This window comes from Apteryx rowi, unplaced genomic scaffold (assembly GCF_003343035.1).
Source record: "Apteryx rowi isolate R43461 unplaced genomic scaffold, aptRow1 scaffold_117, whole genome shotgun sequence".
Classification (NCBI taxonomy): Eukaryota; Metazoa; Chordata; class Aves; order Apterygiformes; family Apterygidae; genus Apteryx; species Apteryx rowi.
This window is the reverse complement of record NW_020447386.1, coordinates 1,568,540-1,591,920: the sequence shown is the minus strand read 5'-3', so window position 1 is coordinate 1,591,920 and position 23,381 is coordinate 1,568,540. Positions and strand designations below refer to the sequence as shown.

At 38.6% G+C, this 23,381-nt stretch overlaps 1 protein-coding gene across 1 annotated transcript in view; it reads right to left on the bottom strand.

The window, feature by feature from the left end:
• The window catches only part of ADSS (adenylosuccinate synthase), a 37,681-nt gene extending 17,794 nt beyond the window's left edge, over positions 1–19,887 (bottom strand). Inside the window, exons 1-4 of the mRNA XM_026082247.1 lie at positions 19,683–19,887; positions 3,989–4,091; positions 2,679–2,747; positions 1,870–1,920 (exon numbers count right to left, since the gene is read on the bottom strand). Coding sequence (XP_025938032.1) covers positions 1,870–1,920; positions 2,679–2,747; positions 3,989–4,091; positions 19,683–19,850 — 391 coding nt within the window. The 5' untranslated portion in view covers positions 19,851–19,887. The remainder of the gene's footprint in view (positions 1–1,869; positions 1,921–2,678; positions 2,748–3,988; positions 4,092–19,682) is intronic.
• Between the last annotated feature and the right edge of the window lie 3,494 nt (positions 19,888–23,381).

Sequence of the window (23,381 nt, the reverse complement as noted above, 5' to 3'; positions counted from 1 at the left end):
TTAAGAATGTTCTCATTCCTTCTAAAGACTTCTTAGATCATGTTAATTTTAGCAAGACAGCATCAGTGGAAATACACTTGAATGAAAATCTTCCAATGTTGATTACACAAACCAATACAGTACAAGACGAAGACAGAAGTCATCTTCACAAGTAGTGCCTTTTTTTTTCCTTAGTATTACATACTATCAGCAGCAAAGTTTATGCAAAACACTCCTTACAACAATTCTTTGTTTACCAAAAAATAAATACGACAAGACTCATGGCAAACAAACAGTGCTGCAGCAGTTGGCAGGTTAACAGAAAACAGCCATTTGCAGGTTACCAACTTATTTTTCTTAAGCACCATGTCCTGAAAGTTGAACAACTAATCTACTCATTCCACAGGAAAGATGGAAAATTTACAAGAAACTGACTCATTCAATAAGTGCTCTGGTCTCGCTAAAAACAAGAGCCATTTTCCTCATTTTCCTTACCAAGTTATTTTTGTGTTTATTTCCACATTTCCCCATAATTTCAAGGATTAGATCATCCCTAGCAGCTTGAACTTATTTTGGTTGATCTTTTGTTATAGACTAATAATAAGAGACCCCCAATGCCCATTTTAGATAAGGCATATCTGTAATGGCAACAGATCTCCAGACTATCTTCAAAACCTTTTAAATAGCATTAATGAACTCCCTGGTTGTTTCTAAGASGTTGAATGATTATGGCTGACAGTCAATACATGGTCCTTTTTACTCAGGATCTCTTTACCCATGAAAAACTTCACAGTATTGCTGTTGTAATATAATCACTGTACAACAGCTTTTCTAATAATCTAGTCATTTCCAAATAATTTGCTTGCAGTGATTTTTTTTTTCCCCTCAAAAGGAGTTTTAGTAATTTAGGAACAGTTATTCAGCTGTTTCAAACTGAACAGAGTAATTACTCCAAACTAAAAGCAGATTTATTCTGAAATAGCATGTTCACTCGCAAAGCTATACCAGATCTCCAGATCAGCTAAAAAATAAAGTAGTGTCATAAGCTTTTATTTGATTAAAACACCGAAAGTTTGTATCTTCAGAAGATTACTACTACATCAACAAAAAGCCCATTTCCTAATACATGCAGTTACATGACAATTATGTCCCAATACCTAATTTAAAGGATGAATTTATGCAATAAAGATGGCCTAGAGGTGATACAGGAAAAGCCTCTAACAAAGAAGCTCTCTTTTGGTGGTTTGGACTCTAAACATGATTTTACTCCAAGCCCTAAACTGAAGAGTCATCTGGAATATAAGTTGGGATCAAAGCTTGACTGATGAGCTCCCTGACAGGAGCCTGCAAGAAAGAGGAAAGTCATTCTCTTGATCCCTATAAAGTCTTTCCCATAGGCACTCCCCTAAAATCTCATTTCTGAAGTGTACAGCAATTTAGTAGAGAGGGAACTCACTAGTTTGGAAGTCATGGACAGTCACATGGTTTCCCACCAGAAAAGCTTCTAAATTTCAGGAAAGAAAAGCAACACCACTTTTACAATAAGGGGGAAGTGAATCCTCCAGTCAATTAACTTCCAAAGTGCTTTTTGACTGCTTTTCATGTCTAGTCTTTGGCTTGGAAAGTGAACCCATTTTAGTGACTAGGATATGCTTCTGATTAAAGAGTCACTAAAATTATGCTTCTGAGAAACCTGGGAGAGTCTCAAGTGATCAAAAAGTTTTTCCAGGATCTTCAACAAACCAAAGCAGCTACAACACCTAACATACAGAGGCTTAATCCAAATAATTTTAATGTACCAATGTAAAGAGATGGCTAAAAATTTTCACCTTTTTAATGCCATAGAAAATTCAGAGAAAGTAAAAAATAAAATAAAATTGGGAAACTTACCAATATGAGCCCTGTCGGAAATTATTAGTCTTTTTTCCCAGCCTTCTAGCCCTTAAATGAAAGTAAAATAGTTCAAGTTATGTTTTGTGTAGCATTTTTCTCTTTTGATGTTTAATGGAGAAATGCTTTTCATGTTTAGTCTTCAGTGAATACATTTAAAGGATGAGCAAACACCTTCCAGGGAAAACAAGTAGATTTCAGTAATTAAAACCTGACATCAGCCTATAAAGCTAAGAACGTCAGGCTTATTATCCAGATGAAAAAATTCTAGATATTTTACTTGTTTCTCAATTTCAGCAACCAATTAGTAGCTTTTTTCTTTTGAATAATTTAGACAGTTGATTTACCTAACTTCTAGCAGATTACTGCCAGATATGGCCATAACATCAACTATCAAAAAAAATGAGTTCTGAAGCAAGTGATTCCAATAGCATTTGTTTTCATTAACATGTATCAAATTGTACGCTAGTATTGCAAGAGGTATAACAATTATGAACAGGTAACACACCTTAACAAGTTATTTTATTTAATAATTCTACTGCTTTAAGCAACAACAACAACAATAAAAAATGTCTGCAGATAATTTACTTCTAGAAGATGTTCTGCTCTGAAACCGTGCAAAGACTCCTTTTGTGCTTCTACTGCCCATCAGAGCCCTGAGACTTTTAGCAAGACTCCTGTCAGAAGCTAGCAGGTAAATGGAGTTCTGGAAGAACATATTATGACCTCTGCAAAGGCATCCTCTACCTAAATCTTTTGAGGAAGGCCCCATGCACCTTTTTAAAAGTAGTATCTTAAAATATTCTCACCTTTTCCTTTCTTCAGATTTTTTTCAGCTTCTTCAAAGAGTCCTGGCAAATGAATTACTACACCATTTCCTGAAGAAATTACAAATTACCATTACAAAAAATTTAATGTATTATGCTGAACATGGAAAAAATGTTCCAATCAATTCAGAGACACATCATGCTTTGCATGAAGAGTATTTCATTTAAGTTTCTAAACCTTTAATACATTACAGTTTTCATTCTTTGGAATCTATCTGTAAAAGACTGACTTACAGTTCAAGTATGGGTTTCTAAGCACRTACATTACTATTACTAATCTAAGCTGAAAGTTTAAGTTTTTTAAAGAGATTATTATGGGACAGTCAGGAATACAAATTCCTCTTCCTCATTTCTAAAATTAACTTCTCTTTTTGTATTTCATTTTAATAACACAATTGTTTTTTAAAAGCTTAGCTCATTTCTAGCATCATTATAAACATTAGTATCCCTCAGGCACTCCTCTAAATAACTACAGAATACTGTGTAAATAGAGGTGGCATTGTTACCAGACTAGCAAAAAGAACAGAGGAAAAAAGCTCCACCAAAACAAGCTCACTTTCCTACAGGAAACTGAAATTTGCCATCCTGTCACATTGCTAGAAAAAAGCTAGGATCTCACACACTTAACCAACACCACTGAATGGTTTAAGAATGAGCATTTCCACACATCAAAACTGAACCATCTTAAGATCATGCCAAACTCAGCAGACCTGAAGCTGTCAGTATGATAATATCTACCCAACAACTATAGATCCTGACACCACATAGTGCTGCCACTGCCCTAAGCCTTCTACTGTACCATCTTGAGAAGACCATTTGAGAAGAACCTATATAGTGGAGAAATCTTCTTGGATTCAGCATTCATTCATTTCACTGTGCAATGGAAAAGGGAGGAAAGATCTATGCTGCAAAATGTAGTGGTAGTCACTCAGCAGAGCTGAAGACTGAAATAGGGAGGGACTGTGAGAATAAGAGATATGCAGTAAAGAAAGTAAGAGGAAAGAGGTGAGGGAAAAGAACAGAGAATTAAGATAAGCAAGCTGTTTGCAGTGACAGGGCAGATAAGAACAAAGATGGACTATGGAATACAATACAAGCAAATCCAAGCTTCATAATTTAGTTAAGACAATATTAACAAGGTAGTTGAGATGCTTCACAACTGGAGTCCAGGCCCATATGAGTTTGAGAAAGAAAAATCCTGATCCTGTATGTTCTCAGGTATATTTTTTGTTATTTTAAGATGTCAAGAACTGCATTAGTGTCTATTTCTGTTTTAGAGATGTCCCACTTACCAATGAATGCTGTAACTTTTGGATTGATGATCCCACTTGGCAGAAGATGAAAGTCATACTCCACAGAATCCACAACAACTGTATGCCCTGCATTATTGCCTCCCTGGAAAAAGAAGTTCCTAGTTTTTGCTATAGAAGACAAATGAACACAACAGCACAGAGATGGAGTAAACTGATTTCATTTCCAGTTCTGCGGCTTTCATTTCTGTTATAGACAGAAGATCTATAAAAGACCTACTTCTTCCCAGGAAATTAGCTGAACTTGTTTTGTCTAAATTGAAAATTTCAGCATCAGTATTTTCTGCCATATAGACCCTGGATGCTATTTTGGTTCAAAGGTACAAAATCTTTGGAACAAGATTTATAAAAATGTTTCTAAGAATTATTGGACAGAAGCATACATATTCTAGAACATGCAAACATTTCTTAAAAAAGAAAAAAAGTCCATTAACAGTTTTACTAAATTCCTATTACACTTAGGGATCGTAAGCATTAAAGTCAGACTGCAACCTCAGCAAAGATAAAAATCACCAGTTAAACTGAGTACATAAAACCATACTAATAGAGTTATTAGAGCAGATCAGCCCAGCTGTTCGGCAACATGCAGACTTGTTCTGCATGTGGGGTTCAGTCTTTTGGATATTTTTCTATGAATGGCAATCAGCACTGTTGACTAGTCCATTCTATACTTCTTCAGACAGAAGAGAGGCCTGTTAAATGGTACAGCACTTTCACAGCTGAAGAGTGCTGTTAAGGAGTGAATCTAACTAAGGCAACAAATGCAACCATAGTTTCTCTAAATTACAGGAAACCCATTTACAAACTGGCACTTAACATTCCCAGGTTTTTTCATTACCATAAAGTACAAGACTATTAAGATTCATTAAATTGTGGAATATGGCTAAAATACAAAAGAAGCCTGTACCCAAGTCTTAAGAAGGGTCAAGATAAGCTTATGCAACTTAAAAGATTATGAAGTGGTTACCAAATATCTCCAGTTCTTGTTTGTTGTATTTCTGAAAATGAGCTTACACGCTCTCCTGATCGAGTCATTTGTGTAAGACAAGGTTACATACAAAATGGTTGTTTGTCATAATTACAGGAACAGCATTTAGAGGTACCTAGCACTAGAAATCCAGTAAACTGCTTCACAGAAGTAAAGACTTAACAATTGAAATCTTTTTTCAGTACAAGACAAAATGGAAATAACTTTCCCAAAAAAATTTTATGAAATATTAATCCATGGAATTATAAACCTAAAACTTTTCCAGTAGTTTATAACAGAAAGTATTTTCTAAGCAATGGACTCAGCAACTCACTACTTCTAAAACTTTACAAAGAATGAATATATTACATAATATAGTACATACAGTAGACATAGTATACTATACAAGTAGTATCTGTAGTCTGCATATAGTAATCTACATATAGTAGACTTTATAAAAAGAATATTCTTAGATATCAAACACATTTGTGCCAATATATAAACACATATACCACAGGTAAAAGCCTCATTTTAGTGAGGTTGGTAACAAACTTCTCATGACTTCAGCATCATTCATCTGAGGACTTACTCTTATACTAGTCCCACCTCCTTTGGAAGTGGAGAGAAGATCCATGAACCCAACAAAGAAAATGTCTGAATTTAAGAAAAGTTAGAATGAATTTGTAATATATAAAGAGGTTTTTGTTTGTTTGTTTTTTCCATGTAGCAAACAGTACCTTTAAAAAGCTGTAAAGGTTTCTAGAAACAGATACTTTTCGCTAGAAAAGAACTGACTTAACCAGAAAAGGCCAAACTTTCCATTCACGACATGTGAAATTAAAACACATTGAATGTATAAAAAATGCAAGCCTTTCAAGTTTATTCTTATCTTTTCAGAAAGATTAGTGGTCTACTGCCTCCACAGTTGTACCTTTGATTTAAAGGGATGCTAAATAGTTACATTAGTAGGTTACGCTATTACGATTTTGTAAATGGATTGTTGATACTCCTGGGCTATTGTAAGTTGTTCCAAAACTGAATAATATTCTAAGAACTGTTAAGTTAGATACAAATATAAAATATGCAAGCTTTTTTAGTATCTCTGAAAAGACACAAATTTTGTTCTTGATTTAAATGTTTGAGAATCTAGGAAAGAATCCTTTCTTGAGGGAGAAGGAGAGAAAACACAGCTATGTACAAAGTAGCATTTACAGTCAAGCATATCTGCTGAAAATGCTGGTTTCCTTCCTCATCAGGTTCCTTCAGTTTTTTCTCTCCATTAGATCCATTGGTAATATCAGCGTAAAGAAATTTAATGTGACTGCTAAAGTGTTTTAGATGACAGTTCAATAGGTCTAAGTACAATGCTAAAGTACTCGGGTAGGAGTATTTTGCAACTGGGAAGAAGGATGGAAGAGTCCAAGCTGTCCCACTGCAGTGTAAATAAGCAGGACTAACCCATGAACAACATTCAGATTAGTGAATAACTTGAAATCCCCTAGAGATTCAATGACTGATTTAATTTCATGTTTTACTTCACAAGTTATTTCAAACAAATAGTTTTCTAGCATCAAGGGTCTATTCAAAGAAAGAGGAATAAAAACTGGCCATTACAGAGATTAGATCACGATTAACAAATTCTTAGTCTTTTAAAGTTTGCCAAGCTACTGATGCCATTCAGAGAAGGTAACACAGTGTTCAGTGGTCACATCTGCTTGAGCAGGGTGTAAAAACATACAAGCGCAGATTGTACTAATCATGAGAACATATCTGCCATTTTTTGGTGGTGTCAAAATTTCTGTTGTTAAATCATTCTGAAATGATTTGAAAGGCTGAAAATAGCATTTTCAAAATTCTGCTGTTGATTTACAGGTGAGCTCTAACCTAACAGAAGTGCAAGTGTACAGTTGCACAAGCAGTAATTGTAATGTATTAAGATGAGATTGATTCATATTATACACTTACAGCAAACTACTTTTAAAGTTTACATGTGTGCTCAGACACTGCACAGCACAGGTTTGGTAAACAACTGTAATTACAAAAACTTGAATTCAGTTCTAGTGATTTTTGTTGTTGGGTTTTTCATTTGTTTTTTCAGAAATTGATGACAATGCCAACATCTTTGTACTGTAGGCAACTACTGCCTTCAGGTGTGATTCAAGGTAGAAACCGAGTAAGTCACTTTTGGCTTGAGTCCTTTCTGTCTGGGTTTCTCACTCCTCCCACACTGCACTAAACCAAATGGGATCACTTAGGTCCTTCAAGCTGACACTCCTTTGATTCAAATGCTTAAACATTATTAATGGAGAATTCTTAACTCTGGAATTTATTTCCACCATTAGTTAAACAAAGTTCATGCTCAAGTGATCTTCAATACACTGCATAAAGCTTTTGCCAGAGGGAAATGAAGATATAGAAGTCATTTCTTGGGGCTGGCAATGCTTCCTAGTTAAGTAACTAGATACAGTAGTCTGTCTATCACATCGAGGTAACCCATGAGGTTCTCAAACTGGGGGAACACAAGAAGCCCCAGCAAAGTTCTCTCCCTTCTGTCCACGTGAAAATTGAAACATCTACCTTGTGCCAACACAGGSAGAGGCCAAATGCAGAGCAAGAGCAAAGGCTGCTCTTGCTCAGGCTGGAAAACACTATGTGCATGTAACAGCGGCTACTTCCTTTTCCCTTTCTCCAAGCAGAATGGCAAGATCTCCCTCAGATGAGTCACGCAGATCTGCCATGGCCAACATACCAAAGGTCCACAGTTCCTGCTTTCTGGAGGAACCCAGACCCACTCATTAGGGCAAGGCAGCCCTGGATTCAGCTACAAATACATGGACTGCACAAATGGGTTGAGAAGAGGAGGGAAAAGACATTTCCCCAGTAAACTTCTTTTATAAGAGAGGTACAATAAAGTACCTGTGGTACTCTAAGTTCACTGTGGGAAGGAAGCACCCCAGTTAAGCAGAAAGGTAGTGCAGCAAACCCCTCTGGAAGTTGGAATGCAGGCTGTGGAGGAGGTCAGGTAGCTAAGGTAGAGCCGTCTGCCATAGTAGGGTGGTTTGTGTGTTTAAAAAAAAAAGGAATGGGGAAGAAGAACTAGCATGACATGCTCAATGTCTCAAACTCAAAAAGTCCACTTGCTTGGTATTTCAAAACAATACTTAGTTTCAAAATTATGCAAAAGAGGGATCCTGAAAGACAGCAAAGACAACTACCTAATGCAAAAAACACACAGAAGAAAGTGCATTTAAGAAAAAAGAAAGATCCTTTTAGCAATTTTTAGGTAAGCTAAACTTGCAAAAGACCAAAAAAGCAGCTGAAGATAGGCAGTATACACAAGACCAGGAGAGAAGTTCCAAGATCAAGTCCCCTGCTAAACAGAATCAAAATCACACTGAACCTTTTTCATAAGGCTTTGTGTTCTTCCTCTGCTTCCATAAATTTTCTACGTTCTGTTACTGCCGTTTTAAGAGTAGTTCAAAACCTAATACATCTAAAACATTACAAAAAACCCCCCAAATTTGTTTCTGTGTTTATGAAAAATTTTGTGAACACACTTTTCTTTATTCACTGCTGCATCTCACTGGATGTTACAATACCAGACATATTATATTAAACCCTTATGTCATCTGCCAAAACAGTACAATCAAAATTTTGAACCTAAATAGTAAGTCTGGCTCCCTTAAAAGTCATTTAAGAACCTCCCTTCCCCTCTCACAAATACTTCAGAGGAGATAAACTACATTTTGAATACACCCCTACACATGTATTTCAAGTTTGGATACACACAGCAGAATCCTTACACACCTTGAGCTTCTCATTTCAATAGACAGAACCTAAAATATCCCAAGCCTTTTGATTTTAAGTCTTTTCATTCTGAAAAGATATTCGCTACTTCACTGAACAGTTTCTTAATAAGGCATCTTTTCTGAAACATGCCAAAGACACAAAGAGAGGCAAAAAAACAACAGAAAAACAGGTGTTTGCTGCCCAGAAGGCTGAGTCATCTAGCATTCAAATGCTGTGAACTGGAAGTATGTAGTTTGAACAGATCAGAACAAATCAGTTCCTGTTACTATTACACCRCAAATTAAGCTGTTCAGAAGTGTAATATGCATAATGCTTCATTTTAACTTTTGTTTATTTAATACTGAAATAGCTGTCTCACTTAGGTTACTAAGCTATTCAGGTGAGAATATAAACTATCTTCTCCTTGAAGTTTAATATAGCTTACTTAGAAGAGAGAGAGTTATTAAAAAAAAAAAATACAAAACCGTTTCTCATTTTATTTTTCCTTACATTAGGAAAACAGCACTGGATTTGTGCTCATTTCATCATCAAAAATTGTGTATATAGGATATATTTGTGCATGCCTTGCTCAAAACCAGAACATAAAATAGATTCCCCATCTAGCAACAAAGCAGCTACCCCATAAAACAGAGCAGTAAGCACCAGTAATGCAACGGCAGTAGCTACTCCTATTGAGAGGCTAACACAGGTTTACTGTTCCTGAAACCCCAAACATATTTTACATAGAAATATTATTTATTTGTCTATCTCTATCAAGGCACTGCATTGCACATTTCCAGCATACTCCGATGTTTCCAAAATTAAAATTTCATAAGCCAGGAATCTTCTGAGGGAGGGTAGAAAAATTAAAAGCATTCAGTTTGCTAATCCTTTCTCCTTTCCTTGCACTAATTTTTTCTCCCCATACCTTTCACCTCAGTATTTGGGAAACACTTCTCTCTCCTCCCCTTAAGAATTCTTCAGTGATGAAGGGACTGCCCTTTTCAGCAGCCTGAAGTTATATCCAGTTACAAATAATGTTAAATTATGCCTCTAATAGAATTTCTTCAACCTTTAGAGCTGCCACAAACATGGACTTCCCAATATGATGTCATTCCTTAGCTTTTGACGTCCCTGTACCGAGTCCCGCTGTTGCTCCTTTGACTCTTGAACATACCAAAGTTACACCAGCTAGCTTCATGGCTGGACCCCATCTCTGTTTTTCAGTTTAGTAGTAGCCACCTCTACTGCTGCAGGCAACTGTGAAACCATAACTGCCCCCGTACCTTCAGGTGGCACTGAGCATTTGTGCTGATACAAAGGAAAGCATGAGCTTGCTCACAGGGAAAGGAGAGCTGAACCCCTCTTCTTTCAACAATGTGCAGTTGGGAATTTTAGAAATGGCTCTTTAATCATACCTTAGATGCAGGGGGAANAAAAAAAAAAAAAAAAAAAAAAAAAAAAGGACTCAGCCATGAAAGTTTCCTAAAGTTCTTGGAAAAGTCATTTTTCTAAGCTTCCAAACACATCCAGCTCACAACGGTGCCGGCTGGATAAGAATGAAAAAGTTTCTTTCTATTCATTTGGAGATGCAATGTGAAAGTCATCATGAAAGAGCATCAATCTATGCATTTCAAAATATGGATTTAGTTTAGGGTTTTTTTAGTTTGATGCTCTGACAGATGAACAGTTTCAAATCCTATTGAGACACAACAACATTTTTTTCCTCCTTTCATAATTCCAGTATTATTAAATTATACTATTAGAGTATTAAGTCATTAAGTATAAATGAAATTGCAAAAATATGATCAGGCATAAAATCACTATCCAATCCACAATATTTTAAGCAAAAACTGTTGTTGCAAGGTAACTAATGCAGAAGATTTAAAAAAGCGCTATCCCAGTTTCACTAATGCAATATGCTTAAATCACTTCCTTAAAACAGCATATGATCCCTGGCCACTAGCTGGTAATCCTGAAATATTCAGGCTATTCAACATGTAGAACAGCTAAGTATACAGAACTCTGATGGAAAAGTGCATACTAATAGACAAATTATCACACAAGTACTGTTAGAATGACAGCAATCATGGTAACAAAGACTTAAATTTACCCACTTTCTAGCAGCCKCATTCCAAAAATATTCTCCATGAAATACCACTTTTGAAATATTCCTGTTACAGTGGAAAACTGCTCAGAGAGGGTTTGTTTGTTTGTTTGTTTTGAACAGGGTAGGTCTGTTTGTTTGTTTTTCCTCAGCTCTTGCTAAAGAAGATTAAATACACAGAGAAGGATTTTAGACTAAGCACCATACCCAAGAATTTGCATCCATACATTCAGTTGAGATACGTTGGCCATTACTACACACAAAACTAGACACTATTCTAAAATATACCTATCCTGGCAAATGTGCACAGAATCTGTCACATATGCACAGAGGGGGCATGAGATAGCAAAGCCAGCTGCAAGTGTTGCACATCTGGGGGCCATTTGATAAACGTTCTACGGAAACACCCTTTCTGCAATAGTTTTTAGTGACTGAAAATATTAATTTGGAAGGGTATAAGTCGTTATCTGCTAGCTGACATTTTACTGGAAACAAACTTTAAATTTCAACAAATCAAACAAGTGACTCTTGCTAGTCAAAAACCACTATCAAAGCACTTGAGGACAAAACTTACCACTAACAAAAGCACGATACTGTACCACGGTCAAGATAGGAACGCTGGAAAACATACTGAAGATTAATCCAAGTATCAAGGAGGACTACATTTTCAACATATTGACTGAATGGTATTCCTAATACCATGACATCTGCGGTAGATTTTAAGGCAAAGTTATTTCAGCATTTATCCAAAACAAGCAAAAAAGCTTATTTCCCCTCTTATATTCTGTAACTTTTAAATAATGTGCCTGTTAAAATATTTTGGGTAAAGAGTTGAACAGAATTATGAATGATATTAACATAATTACCTGACTATAGTTTTATGAATTTTTCCTTTTTAGCTCTGAAGACTGAGAAGTTAAAAATAACTTTTAGAATAGTTAGAAAAAATGTATTCTGGACAACGCTAGGAACTAAACTAGCACACTTAAAAGAATCTGTGAACAAGTTCTAAGCAAGACAGTCTTCTTACTTGGAGCCTTTCTGTAGCACAAGAGCGCTTTAGCACCTCACACTCAGTCTATGCATAACAGCTTCCAAATCATGTACAAAGCAAGGAGAAGGAGCATTCATAATACCCTTTGAGGCAATTTTTTTCTGGAATATATATTGAGCTGATTAACTGGCCAGATTACAGCCAATCATTTTTTGTAGTAATGCCAAGGTCTTGATAATTTAATCAAGTTATAGTTTGACCAAACCATAGTGACTTATGCCTGTCTTCAAAAGGCTAAATTGAAGACTACTAGACCAATCTTTTTGCATCATAACCTCTACTGCCAGGATTAAAGAGAGATGTGCAGGATTAAAGAGAGATGTGCTTATTCAATAAAAAGATAAATTTTAGTGCATTATTTTAATTCAGCAAGAAAATCACCAGTTATGACTTCAGTTCAGTTTTACAGTGCTGGACCAGACACTACATTTCCAAAATCCAGTTATCAAAACACTACACTTGAAATAACTACTGGTTGTTTTTGGTTTTGTGTTTGTTCACTAAATATGATGGTACAACCACAAAGTTTCCTAAGAAGTTTTTTATTCAAGAATATCTTATTTGGCTTTCCATTAATCTACTTCAAAGAAATTTGTATCAAGGACATAAAATTTAGAATGAAAAATCAAATTGGGAGTTATAAGCTCTGCTATGTTTTATATGCAAAACCTGATAATTTAAGAGCTCATCTGAAGCCAAGTGAAGCCAATTGTTGAGGAAGCATGGAATCTCACTTTCCAAAGAGACTCTGAAAATGATATAAAGCCATATATTCAAATGCTTTTAGGGAAATCCTGAGCTAGAACTATTTGCCTAATGAGCTTGTTCAGAAGAGCTCTATGCTCCCAGGTTTGCAACCAGTCTCACTGATTTACCTGAAAATATGCAAAGGCCTCTACTGTGTGCCCTTCCAGTTTAAGGGAGAAGGATTTGCAGTTACTGCATTTTCACGGCACATAAGATTCTCCCAGGAAAAACATGCACACTTAAAATACTTATCATTCACTAAAAAAAGCCCCATTTGTAGCCTTTAAAAGTTCATTCTAGCTTTGAAGTAATTTCTTTTTTTTTTGAAATTTAAGTACAAATGGTCTAATAGGAAGCCTTAACATGCCAACTTACATAATTAGCAAAACCAAAAATGAGAGCAGAGTTGCTTGTTAATAAATACAAAATACTAATTCTCTTAAAAAACAGGCAGTAAGACATCCTCTGTCTTTTATACCCTTGGTGTTAAGCACAAAAAGCAAGAGTAAACGTGTGCTACATATGTGCTAGCCAAGGAAGTTTAAGCTTTAGCATGAGGCATATTTGTATATTCACAAGCAGAACTTGCAAGTAAGAAATCACTGTAGGAAAGCATAAGAAATATAATGCATTTAAAACTAAGATGGAGGAACAATAGCATATCTTTCTCCATTTTAGATCTACATAAGTTGAAAACATTCATTTTATTTCCAGAGCATAGCCTCATTAAGCAACGGCAGATTAGATGCTAGTGTAGTAACTACAACATCTAAAGCTGTTACGAACAAGTCAAGAAAGACAGTTCAAACCCTGATGCCTTACCTACAGCAGTGCTCTCAAAATTGCTAAGACTGGTCTACATTACTGCGACTTTACCTAAAAGTGGAGGTGCATAGGAAAAAAAAGTTAGTAGGAAAGGTGACTAAAATTCCTATTAGAAGTATATTGTGAACGGCTCTTTCTACAGATATTAAATACAAAAGTATTTGAAACTGCTCTGAAAGAATGAATATATATTTAACAGAGCTATCTGCCCAAAAAAGCTACAATGGAAAATCACTGCCTTTTCTTATGACATGATAATGCCAAGTGTCTATCTCAAAAATAGGATGCCTCAGGGTAAAGCAAAGAAGTCTTGAGTCATCTCTTCTAGAACAGAAATTAGTCGTCTAGATTAAAGAGATGTTATCTTATGGCTATTTTAAGGAAGAGAAGTCGTATGCTCTCTTCAGTTCTCCCCATCAGATGTGTGCGTATGTGCATATTTTTTTTTATGGTTTGCTTTTGTTGCTACCACTTTCCAGCATTCATTTTTGCTCATGCCAACCACGGTTGTTTCTGAACTAGTTATACAAGTGACTGCCAAGTTGGGCAAGAAGCAAGTCAATGCTGCTTCAGCATCATGTGGTTGTAAACATCTCCATTTAACTCTTAGATTGAAAGTCAAAAATGCATCAAGAAAACTGGATATTACCATTACAAGAAATACATTTCTTCCTCTCTGAAGGCAGCTTCTAAGAACGCTGAATATATCTGTAACAAGCTGATCAGAGTCTACTGAAGAGGCACATATCTGAACTACTACTATATACTCTAACACCACATAGTTTTGCAGTTAGGCTGTTTGCTTCTCTCTTCAATCCATACTGCCAAAAAACTAGTTTGAACTTCAGTATGCAAAACTCTCATTTACCAAGGAGTTGGTAACAAATACTCTCTCACAATCCAAATCTTTATGATAGACTTCTTGCTTTTCTTTCTCTCCCAGAATGAATTATCAGTTAACAACCTACTTCTGGTTTTCAGTATTAAAAAAAGTTCAGCAGCTAGCAATTTTCTTCTTTGGTATTTATTCATTTCAATCCATTCATGTTTATAATAGTTGAACAAAGTTCAAGGAGCTGTCAGGTTACACACTTAAAGAGTGCCTAAAATTTTTGCTAGACTTCAGAGGTTTTTAAATGAGCAGTACAAGAACTACGTTGGATCAGAACAAGATCAACAGTGTGGTTTGAGGGGGAATACAAAAGAGTAAGCAGATGTTTTTAATGCTTTCTTTTATTTTTAGGAGAAAACAGGAGAAAGTGTAATCATCTCCAACAACTTGATAGGTTTCTCTATATTGACAGAGCTTGCTCTGAAGAACTGCTGTAGGATCACAATATTCAGAAAGACTCTTCAGAACTAGTTTCAGCTTAGTTTCACATGATCTGGAAAACCTTATAGGGCTGCAACATCTACCTATGTTAGGTAGGCAGCAGGATTCTTTATGCAAGTCTTCATCCAAGCCCGGAATAAAGACCAATTCTATCTCTAAGAGATTAAAAAAAAANAAAAAAAAAAAAAAAAAAAAAGTGAGATAGGCAGATACAAAACTACAAAACGAGCAAAATGCTGAAAACACTGATTAGCCCAGTGCTATGTTGCTTCAGTACACAAAAACCCACCAATGTTCACTATGTTTCACAGCAATAGAGTTAAGAAGGGATATGAAGAACAAAAATGGCTTTGGGAATATTTACAGAGAGCCTCTTCCAAATGTGTGAGGGAGTACAGGAGAAAGTATAAGTTTATTTGAAATGTTAATAAGCTACTATAGTAAGTTTGCACCATGAAGAAACCAAGTAAGAAACAGTAAAATTGCTAGATCAAGGTGCAATTTGCTCTTTAGTACTATTAAATCTCTGCTGTTAACAGCACAACTTTATAAATTATTTCAACTACTCTTCTAGAAATAATTTAGACATTGTTCGGCTGTTTACAATAACAAGAGATCACCTCTGCCAGTGATGCTGTAAAGCAGGTCTGTAAAGCATATGAAACACTGAATTTCTTTCACTAGAGCAAAGTAGCAGGCCAAAGAACTCATTTTACTGACCTCTCTTTCCTCACCAGAGCACATTATTGGCATGCTGCCAACCACTACAAGGTCCAAAAGTGCACCTAGCACTTAAATAAAATGAGAGCTCTAGCCAGACGTCACGTATCGAATACCTGAGCAGCTGAAAAAGCACCAATTGCTATAGCTACCAGTTCTGCTATTCCCAATTCTGCAGGGTCTGCACGGGCTCTAGTTTTAAAACACCTTTTTGAGTGAGAATATTTAGAAAAAAGAGAGTGTTTGGTGGATGAAGGATAGGGGAATTACAGTTAAAAAAAAAAAAAGGCAGATATATGCAGTATGGGGATACAGATGTATTAGGCAGCACTGGTCTGGGGACTTCAGTCAGCAGTTAGCAGATGATCAATGGCAACTGCTTAACGCCAAGAATCTGCTCACTGAAACTTTTCTRCTAATTGTCACACTGTAGTTGCCATGCATCAACTGATCAGCAGTGGCTTCCCTATACAAAACGTTGTTTGAGGGGACGAAAGAGAGGATTAAGAATCTACATACTGCAATTGCTATGCATTAGCAGTTCAGAGGGAAGACCTGTGAGACCCTGCAGCACATGGAGCAATAACAATATGTAATAGAGCTTGCTGAAGTAGGTTGAGAAGATTTGGTAAGAAGCTGCAATTCTGTTTTGGAGTAGTGATAAGATGTACAATAGAACTGAAGAAGCAGGAAGATGAGATTTTTTAGCATAGGGAGCATGGCTTAATAATAATTTGAAGGCTTTGCAGTCTTATCTGCTTGTGCGAATTATATACCCTGCTCTGAATAAATCAGGTACCTCTAGCAGTAAGAGCAAAGAGTGACCAACAAATTTGCTGATGAAATGAGTAAATGAACATGGAATCATGCAGTGAAGATTAAAATAAGTTTTTTCGTTGCACTGTATACACTGGTCTATTGAGGTTTTTTATATAAGACATGCCCAGTGTATTTTTGTACTATATTTGTTTTGATAAAATGATCATCTAAAATCACCTGCTTGCATTAATTTGCCTTTCCGTATCCAATAAAAAAAATGAAATTCCAGTAATTAAATTCCCTAATTTGGTTCCATTTTGCAACGTAGGAAGTCCCTTAATCAGAGCAAGAAGCATTTTCCTTTAATTTTCCATTACCCACGGAAGTGACAAAAATACAATGTATACTTCTTAAAATTGCCAAGTTTGAGTGTAGCAAGGCTAAACACTTACTAAGAGGAAAATGTGTCAATCAAAAACCACAAGAACACAGTTTTTCTGGCACCTACTCCAGAATCTCAGCATAATTCTTGCACTGTTTTATTGTCTGGACTATGATTTATTTGATAGCAGGTAAACAGACTTTGCTCTGTAAGCCACTGAAGACCAGAGGTAGCTTCAAGTGCAAAAGTATCACAGATGTCCGTGCTTTATCATAAGTACCATTTTACCAGATACTTCCTAGAAATAAATTAATGCCAGTTCACATTTGACAGGGGAAGAACCAGCACGTACTATGCCTGTCATATGGACATGTTTGTAGTAAGTATTTATGAAACCTCTACCAGCAGTGCCCTCGTAAAAGTCATAGTTGCCAATGCAGCTGCATTAGCAACTACGTACATGCAGTTCCTGCATGCTTCTTTATTTTAGCAAAAAACAAGATCACTTGTTTCTGAAACTGTAATACTGCTTTTGACAAATATGAAACTCTCTCCTGAAAATAAAATCTCATACTCTTGCTCTGAGCGCAATAACTTTCCAATAACTTCCAAACTTAAGATACAATGCTTTGGGGAAGGTATTTAGAAACCGTAGTACAGCTTATTCCTGATACACCGGTTTGTCCAACTGTACCTAAGTACCTCATTCCAGATGCCATAATCAGCTAGTTAAACAAATGACTAAAGTCATTAGGACATCAACTGCCTAGTAAACAAGAAGGTACGACCACAGATTTCAGAGTACAACCTCTTGCAATGTCTTTACAGGCATTGTACAAGTAAGTGATAATCGGTGGTCGGTTCTAGGAGAGGACCACTTCTGTTCTGTATCTGCACAGAACCAAATACAAGATGACAGCTCCCCAAGTTTCACTGCAAATATAGCACAATTTTCTAAGCCATCTTAGACCTGTTACAACAATTTCACAAGTCCTTCAAGAAAACAGTTGCATTAATATTTTTCACAAGAGCATAATTTTCCATCAGTCTATATAAAATCATAGTTTTGCAAAAGCCATGCTAGAAACACTTGGTCTCATCCACATGTATTTTAGCAGCTCTGTGGCATGAAGAACAGAAAGAACCATCCTAGAATGAATAAAGTCGGAATAAGAAACAGAAGCAGGGACTACTGAGCAATATTAGCGCAGGGCAGACTGAGTTATGATCTTTTCTTCAGGACTAGTACTGGTACGTAAAGTGCAAATGTCATTTTCATACTCTGGTTTACCAGCAATAACAAAAAACGTCAAGAGTATGTTTGCACAACACACAGCAAGATGATTTCATAGCACAGTACCACTGAAAGGGAATATTCCTGTTCATCCTCTCATTTTGAGAAACTGTGCTTACCTTGACCTGGGCTCTTCTTTTCATCATGTTCCTCTGAGCTAAGTAAATTCAGCTTAATTTACTAAAATGGTAGAAAATAAATTGAACAAAAATAGTTTCCTGCCATTTTGGTGAATTAAAATCAACTCCCAGGAGCGAGTTCAAGCGCCAGAGAGAAGAGGCCAGACAACACAGCCATCAACAGGAAAGGGAAGAAAGAAGGAAAAGAACCTCCTTCCTTCAGCAGGAGCAAAAAACTGTTAGAAACGGTAGAACTGGCCATGAAATTGCAGCCTGAGAAAACATCATAATTTTTCCCTTTTCTTGACCCTTCCCCCAGTCGATTGGAGAAGTAACAAATATATTTAAACACACAAACAAAAATTCAGTCAGCCTCTCTTCCCCCACCAAAACTTCTTAGCATTAAACATGCACACTCACCCAGATGCCCTCCAAGTTTCAAGAACAAAGTTGTAAAGGACCAACTGAGTCACTGTGTTCTTTAACCCACAAAACAAGGCAACCATGCCACCACGCTACGTCAGATTTTCCCCATGTACCTTGTTTAAAAAAAAGTCATTCATTTTCAAAAGCAGCTATTTAATAAGAATGTTTATTTATTTCAAAATTAAGATCTCCAAAGGTCAAGTTTTTTCGCAGTTGACTCAGCTTGGACAACACCGGTTTTATCTGTAGTTCTCATTAGACAATACAATGCTTCAATACTTGCACTCTTAGGGAAACAGTACTCTCTTTCAAAATATATTTATTTAAAAGTAAATTTAATTTATACATTCAACAGAAGTGTACTGATAACAAAACTTATGTGAAGTCTATAATACTGTGATACTTCCAGGCGTTTTAAGCTGTTGTATCTCTAACTTCAAGAAAAAAGAACGTAACTTTAGTTTGTAACGTCGTACACCACAGGATTACTATACAAGAAACGTTAAGAGAAGAAGATCTCCCCTCAAATCCATGTAGTTTTAACCTAGACATTTAACAGTACTATGCTTGCAGGCTAGACTCACTTTTTTTGATCAAACAGCATTCTCTTTTGCTGGAATAGGGCCTCCACACAGCAACACGGAAGAAAAGGAAAAATGTAAAGAGAGGAAAATGGGACTTCACAGCCACACAACGATCTTAAATCAAGGGAAGGCGAGTTTTTCCTCAGAAGCTAATTTTATCGGGAGATGACTAAGTTGCGGGGACTACACCCGCGCGCTCATGTGCATCCCGCGATCCCGGCTTTCGGCACAGGGACTAAAATCCTGCCGCCGGGCGAGGGGAGGCCGCTCGGTGCAGATGCTGCGGGGCCGCGGCGCGCACTGCCCCTGCCCCGCGCCTCCCACACAAAGAGCGCGGCAGCGGCAGGCGAAACGGCCGCGGGCGCCGTCCTCCTCCCTCGGAGCGGGCAAGGCGACAGAGGGGGAGCGGGAGCAGCAGGGCTGCGGCGCCCCGGCGGGGGGAGCCCCGGCGGGGGGGGGGCCGCGGCGGCACGGCCGGGCGGCGGGCAGCGGCGGCCGTTGGGGGCCGCTAGCGGGGCCGCCCGCCTCAAGGTGACACGCCGGCCTCCCCGCCCCGGCTCGCCTCCTCACCTGGCACCTGCAGACGATGTCGGCGTCCTGCGCCAGCAGGTCCACCACTTTGCCTTTGCCCTCGTCGCCCCACTGGGCCCCCAGCACGACGGTCACCTTGTTGCCGGGGAGGCGCGCGGCGCACTCGCCGTTGGGGATGGCGGGCGCCGAGGCGCCATGCGCCGCCATGGCTCGCGCAGCCCGCTCCGGCTCCGCTCCAGGCACATGCGGCAGGAGGGGAGCGGCGCGCTCCGCGGCTCCTTTCCCCCCGCCTCCTCGCAGCGGGGCGATGATGCCGCTGCCGCATCCAGGTGCCGCCGCCCCCGCCGCTCCCCTCGGAACAGCCCCTTGCCCTCAGGCGCGGCCCCGCCCCTCCCCTGCGCGGAACGCCACAGCCATCTTCGCCGCTCTCGGCGGATTTTTCCTTCTGCGCCCTTGCGCCGCTCCCCCGCGCCCCTCAGCCCGGACTACATTGCCCAGCGCGCTGCGCGGTCCTCGCTCGCAGGGCGCCGCGCCGTCCCGGGCGCGGGGCATGCTGGGGCGTGTAGTCCTGGGCGGCCGCACCTGTGGGAGAACGGTTGCTGTAGGGCTGCCCCATCCGCCCCCGCGGCGGCGCGAGGCCGTGTCGGTTGGGGGTCAGGGTGGTGGCGGGCGGCTGTGCGGGGAGAGGYGGGTCGGGCCGGGCCGCGCCGTGCTGCGGACGAGGGCCATGGGGCTGCCCTGGTGCCGGGCACTGCTGGTCCTGCTGTGGCTGGATGGAGGCTGCACCTTGTGGAGGTGGAAGGAGGGAGTGAGGGCGAAGGGAAGTGGGGGCGCCAACCGGACCCGGGGCGGCGGGGGGCTGTGTGCGTTGGGCCCTGCCTCGGCCGTCGGGTCTGGTGGCCGCAGATTCCCTTCCTTTCCCCCAGAGGCGCCTCTTTGGGCCGTCGCATCCCGAGGCCTGGGTGCCGCAGGTGTGCCTGCACGGCTCCGGGGCCGGAGGGGCGCTCCCTCCCTCCCTCCCGCCCGCGGCGCCGCTGGGCTCCGCCAGCCTGGGGGTACGTTTCCTCCTCCCCTGGTAGCTCCGTGGACAGGACATACCGCTGCCTCTTATTACACGTGTCAAACCCGCAAACGTGCACGGATGTCACAAATTCGTGCATATGGTTAGTGTTGCTGACTTCATGATAAGAATGTAAAGTGTCTGTAGAACCAGGGGCTAAATATGAGAGGCTGCTTTCTCCGGAAACACCAGGACGTTGTCCCAGCTTATTCATGAGGAGAAAAAAATGGAAAAAAACATAGCAGAGAAATGCATTCATGGTGCATGCTTGAGAGGTTTAGAAGTGGAACTGATGTTTCAGTGGCTGTTTTCATTCTTTCCTGCTTCACAGAATCAACACCCCTAGGGGAAAGAAATTTTTTGATAAATGACCTATTAAAAAGACATAAATCTGAATGATGTGATTATTGCTAAGATAGCTATTTGAAAACCTTGAGTCACAGAGCAGTCACTGACAATCTGCAGAGATCTGGCAAATTACGGAGTTTGTATTGGATTTTTAGTTGCTTTTTGGCACCTTCAGGTTTGCTCTTAGCAAGAATTTGAGGATCTATAACAGGCACTCGAGAAAAGTTTAATTATGTCTTATAAAGCTAGAGATATATAACAGAAAATGAAATACAAAGTCAATAGAGAAAGTGTTTTTTTAATGAATAACTGAAAATGTCTAAATACTTTCCTGAATTTCAGTGCAAAGAGATGCTGTGGCTAATAAAAACATGTTGAGCAATTGCAAACAATATGTGAGGCAATTGTGAATATGCATTCTGAAGAGGAAGTAGTCTATTAGATACTCATTGTAGTCCATAGTATTAATATTTTTGGGTGCTTGCGCTAAAGAAGATAGCCATGATTTCTTTATCACCTGGGTAGAGCTTGTGGGAAGTCTCTAAAATAGGCACAAGGAGCTGCTGAAGTGCGTTTCTCCAGATTTGCTGACACAATGGTCTAGTGAAGTAGCCAGGAAATGTGAAACTGAGGCCATACAAGATTCCGTGTTTCCTCAAAGAATAGCTTTGATTTATTTCTTGGGATATGATTTCCCTGTACGGCTGAGTCCTATTAACACCTCACCATTGCCAACAAAAGTTTCCTTTCTTCTTCCTGCCACTACTTCGAGCTGCACAATTTGCTTCCTTCCTTGCAAAAGGCAGTAGCAATTACCTGACTGCAAGATAAACGAAATAAATTTGCTGATCTTACAAAGAAAAGAAGCAAATACTATTTTTTGCTTAGTTATTTTTCACTATTTTAGTGAATTCAATTTGTTTACCTTGTGACCAGATGGTCATGCTAAGTAGCTAAAGATAAGTGGTACAAGTATGCAGCTTAGAGCAGTAGAAGGTAGAATTTGGAAGGGAAGAGTAGGATCTTTGTTTTCTGGTTGTGATTTTGCTCAACCTGTGCAAGGAAACTGTTCTTTAAGCTTGAAAATGATTTTGCTAGCATCCTTTGTAACACAGTTTCATTTGACTCTTATTTTCTTTGCCTCCTGTCATAAGCTGTTGGGTATCTTACACTCTCTATGCTCTTAAACAGTGTACAACTCACTTAAGGTGTAACTGCATAGCCTAACTTATTCACTGTTAGTGAGATCAAAGAATGATTTCACTATTCTGTATACAGATACCATGTATATACCATTTTAAATTCAGAATAACTGAAGATTATTTGAAGTTAGCTTGTTTGTTTATGATCTTAAGTTTTCACACAGATAGTTCCTTGAATCTCAAAATAAATTTGAGATTACTATAGCCTGTCAGGGCAGTATTCTAGCAATGTGATATTAGTTTAATGCTACTTTCCAAACAGGTCTCAGACACACAGTTTCATTGTTCTGCTATTTTTATTTGAAATAGAAGAGTTTTGAAATTTATGTTTTGGTATGTTTTCTTGGTAGGTACACAACTACTGAAGAAAACTATAAACTCTTCACTTCCAGAACAACTGTAAGTATTTAATGGAGATCATGCTAATTAATACTGATTGGCAATGGGAGGTTTGGAATTTTTATTTCATATATGCTGTTCTGGGTCCTTCTTTCCCCCACCCCCTTTTCTTTGTAAACTAATAACAGGGAAGCTTTCATTTTAATACTTTAAAAGATACTAAGTGCTCTTTATTGACATGGTTCACTAACTATATATATGGTACAGTTATAAAAAATGCTAACTCTTGACCAAGGTACAAAAGCAATTGGTATCTAATGCTCCGTGTCAAAAACAAGCTCTTTTTTTTTTTTTTTTGTAGTATAAGACATTAGAATAAAACTGTGCAGAAATGCCCAATTGCACTTATTTTGATTCATTTTCTATCAGCAAAAGAACCAGCAAGTACATACAGTGTTACAATAGTGGTTTTTTTCCTCTGACATGTAGGGAAACTATTCACTTTTTTGCTGGTTTAGCATGTTGTGTCTGCTCCCTGAGCGATCAGGTGAGTGTTTAGAGGTGCAAACTGGCAAGAGTCTACGTTCAAGGAATGAAAGAATGAAAGGCTACCCTTTTTGGCGTAAGCAAGCTGCTAGATGGGATTGACTTTGTAAAGCTAAACTCATAGCAGCAGTGTAAAATGATGAAGTTTAGACTGTATTGTCTTCTGAATTGTTCAACGTTATTGATAGGAGGTGAATAACTGAAGCAATTATATTTATCACATATCTCACTTTAATTTGGGTA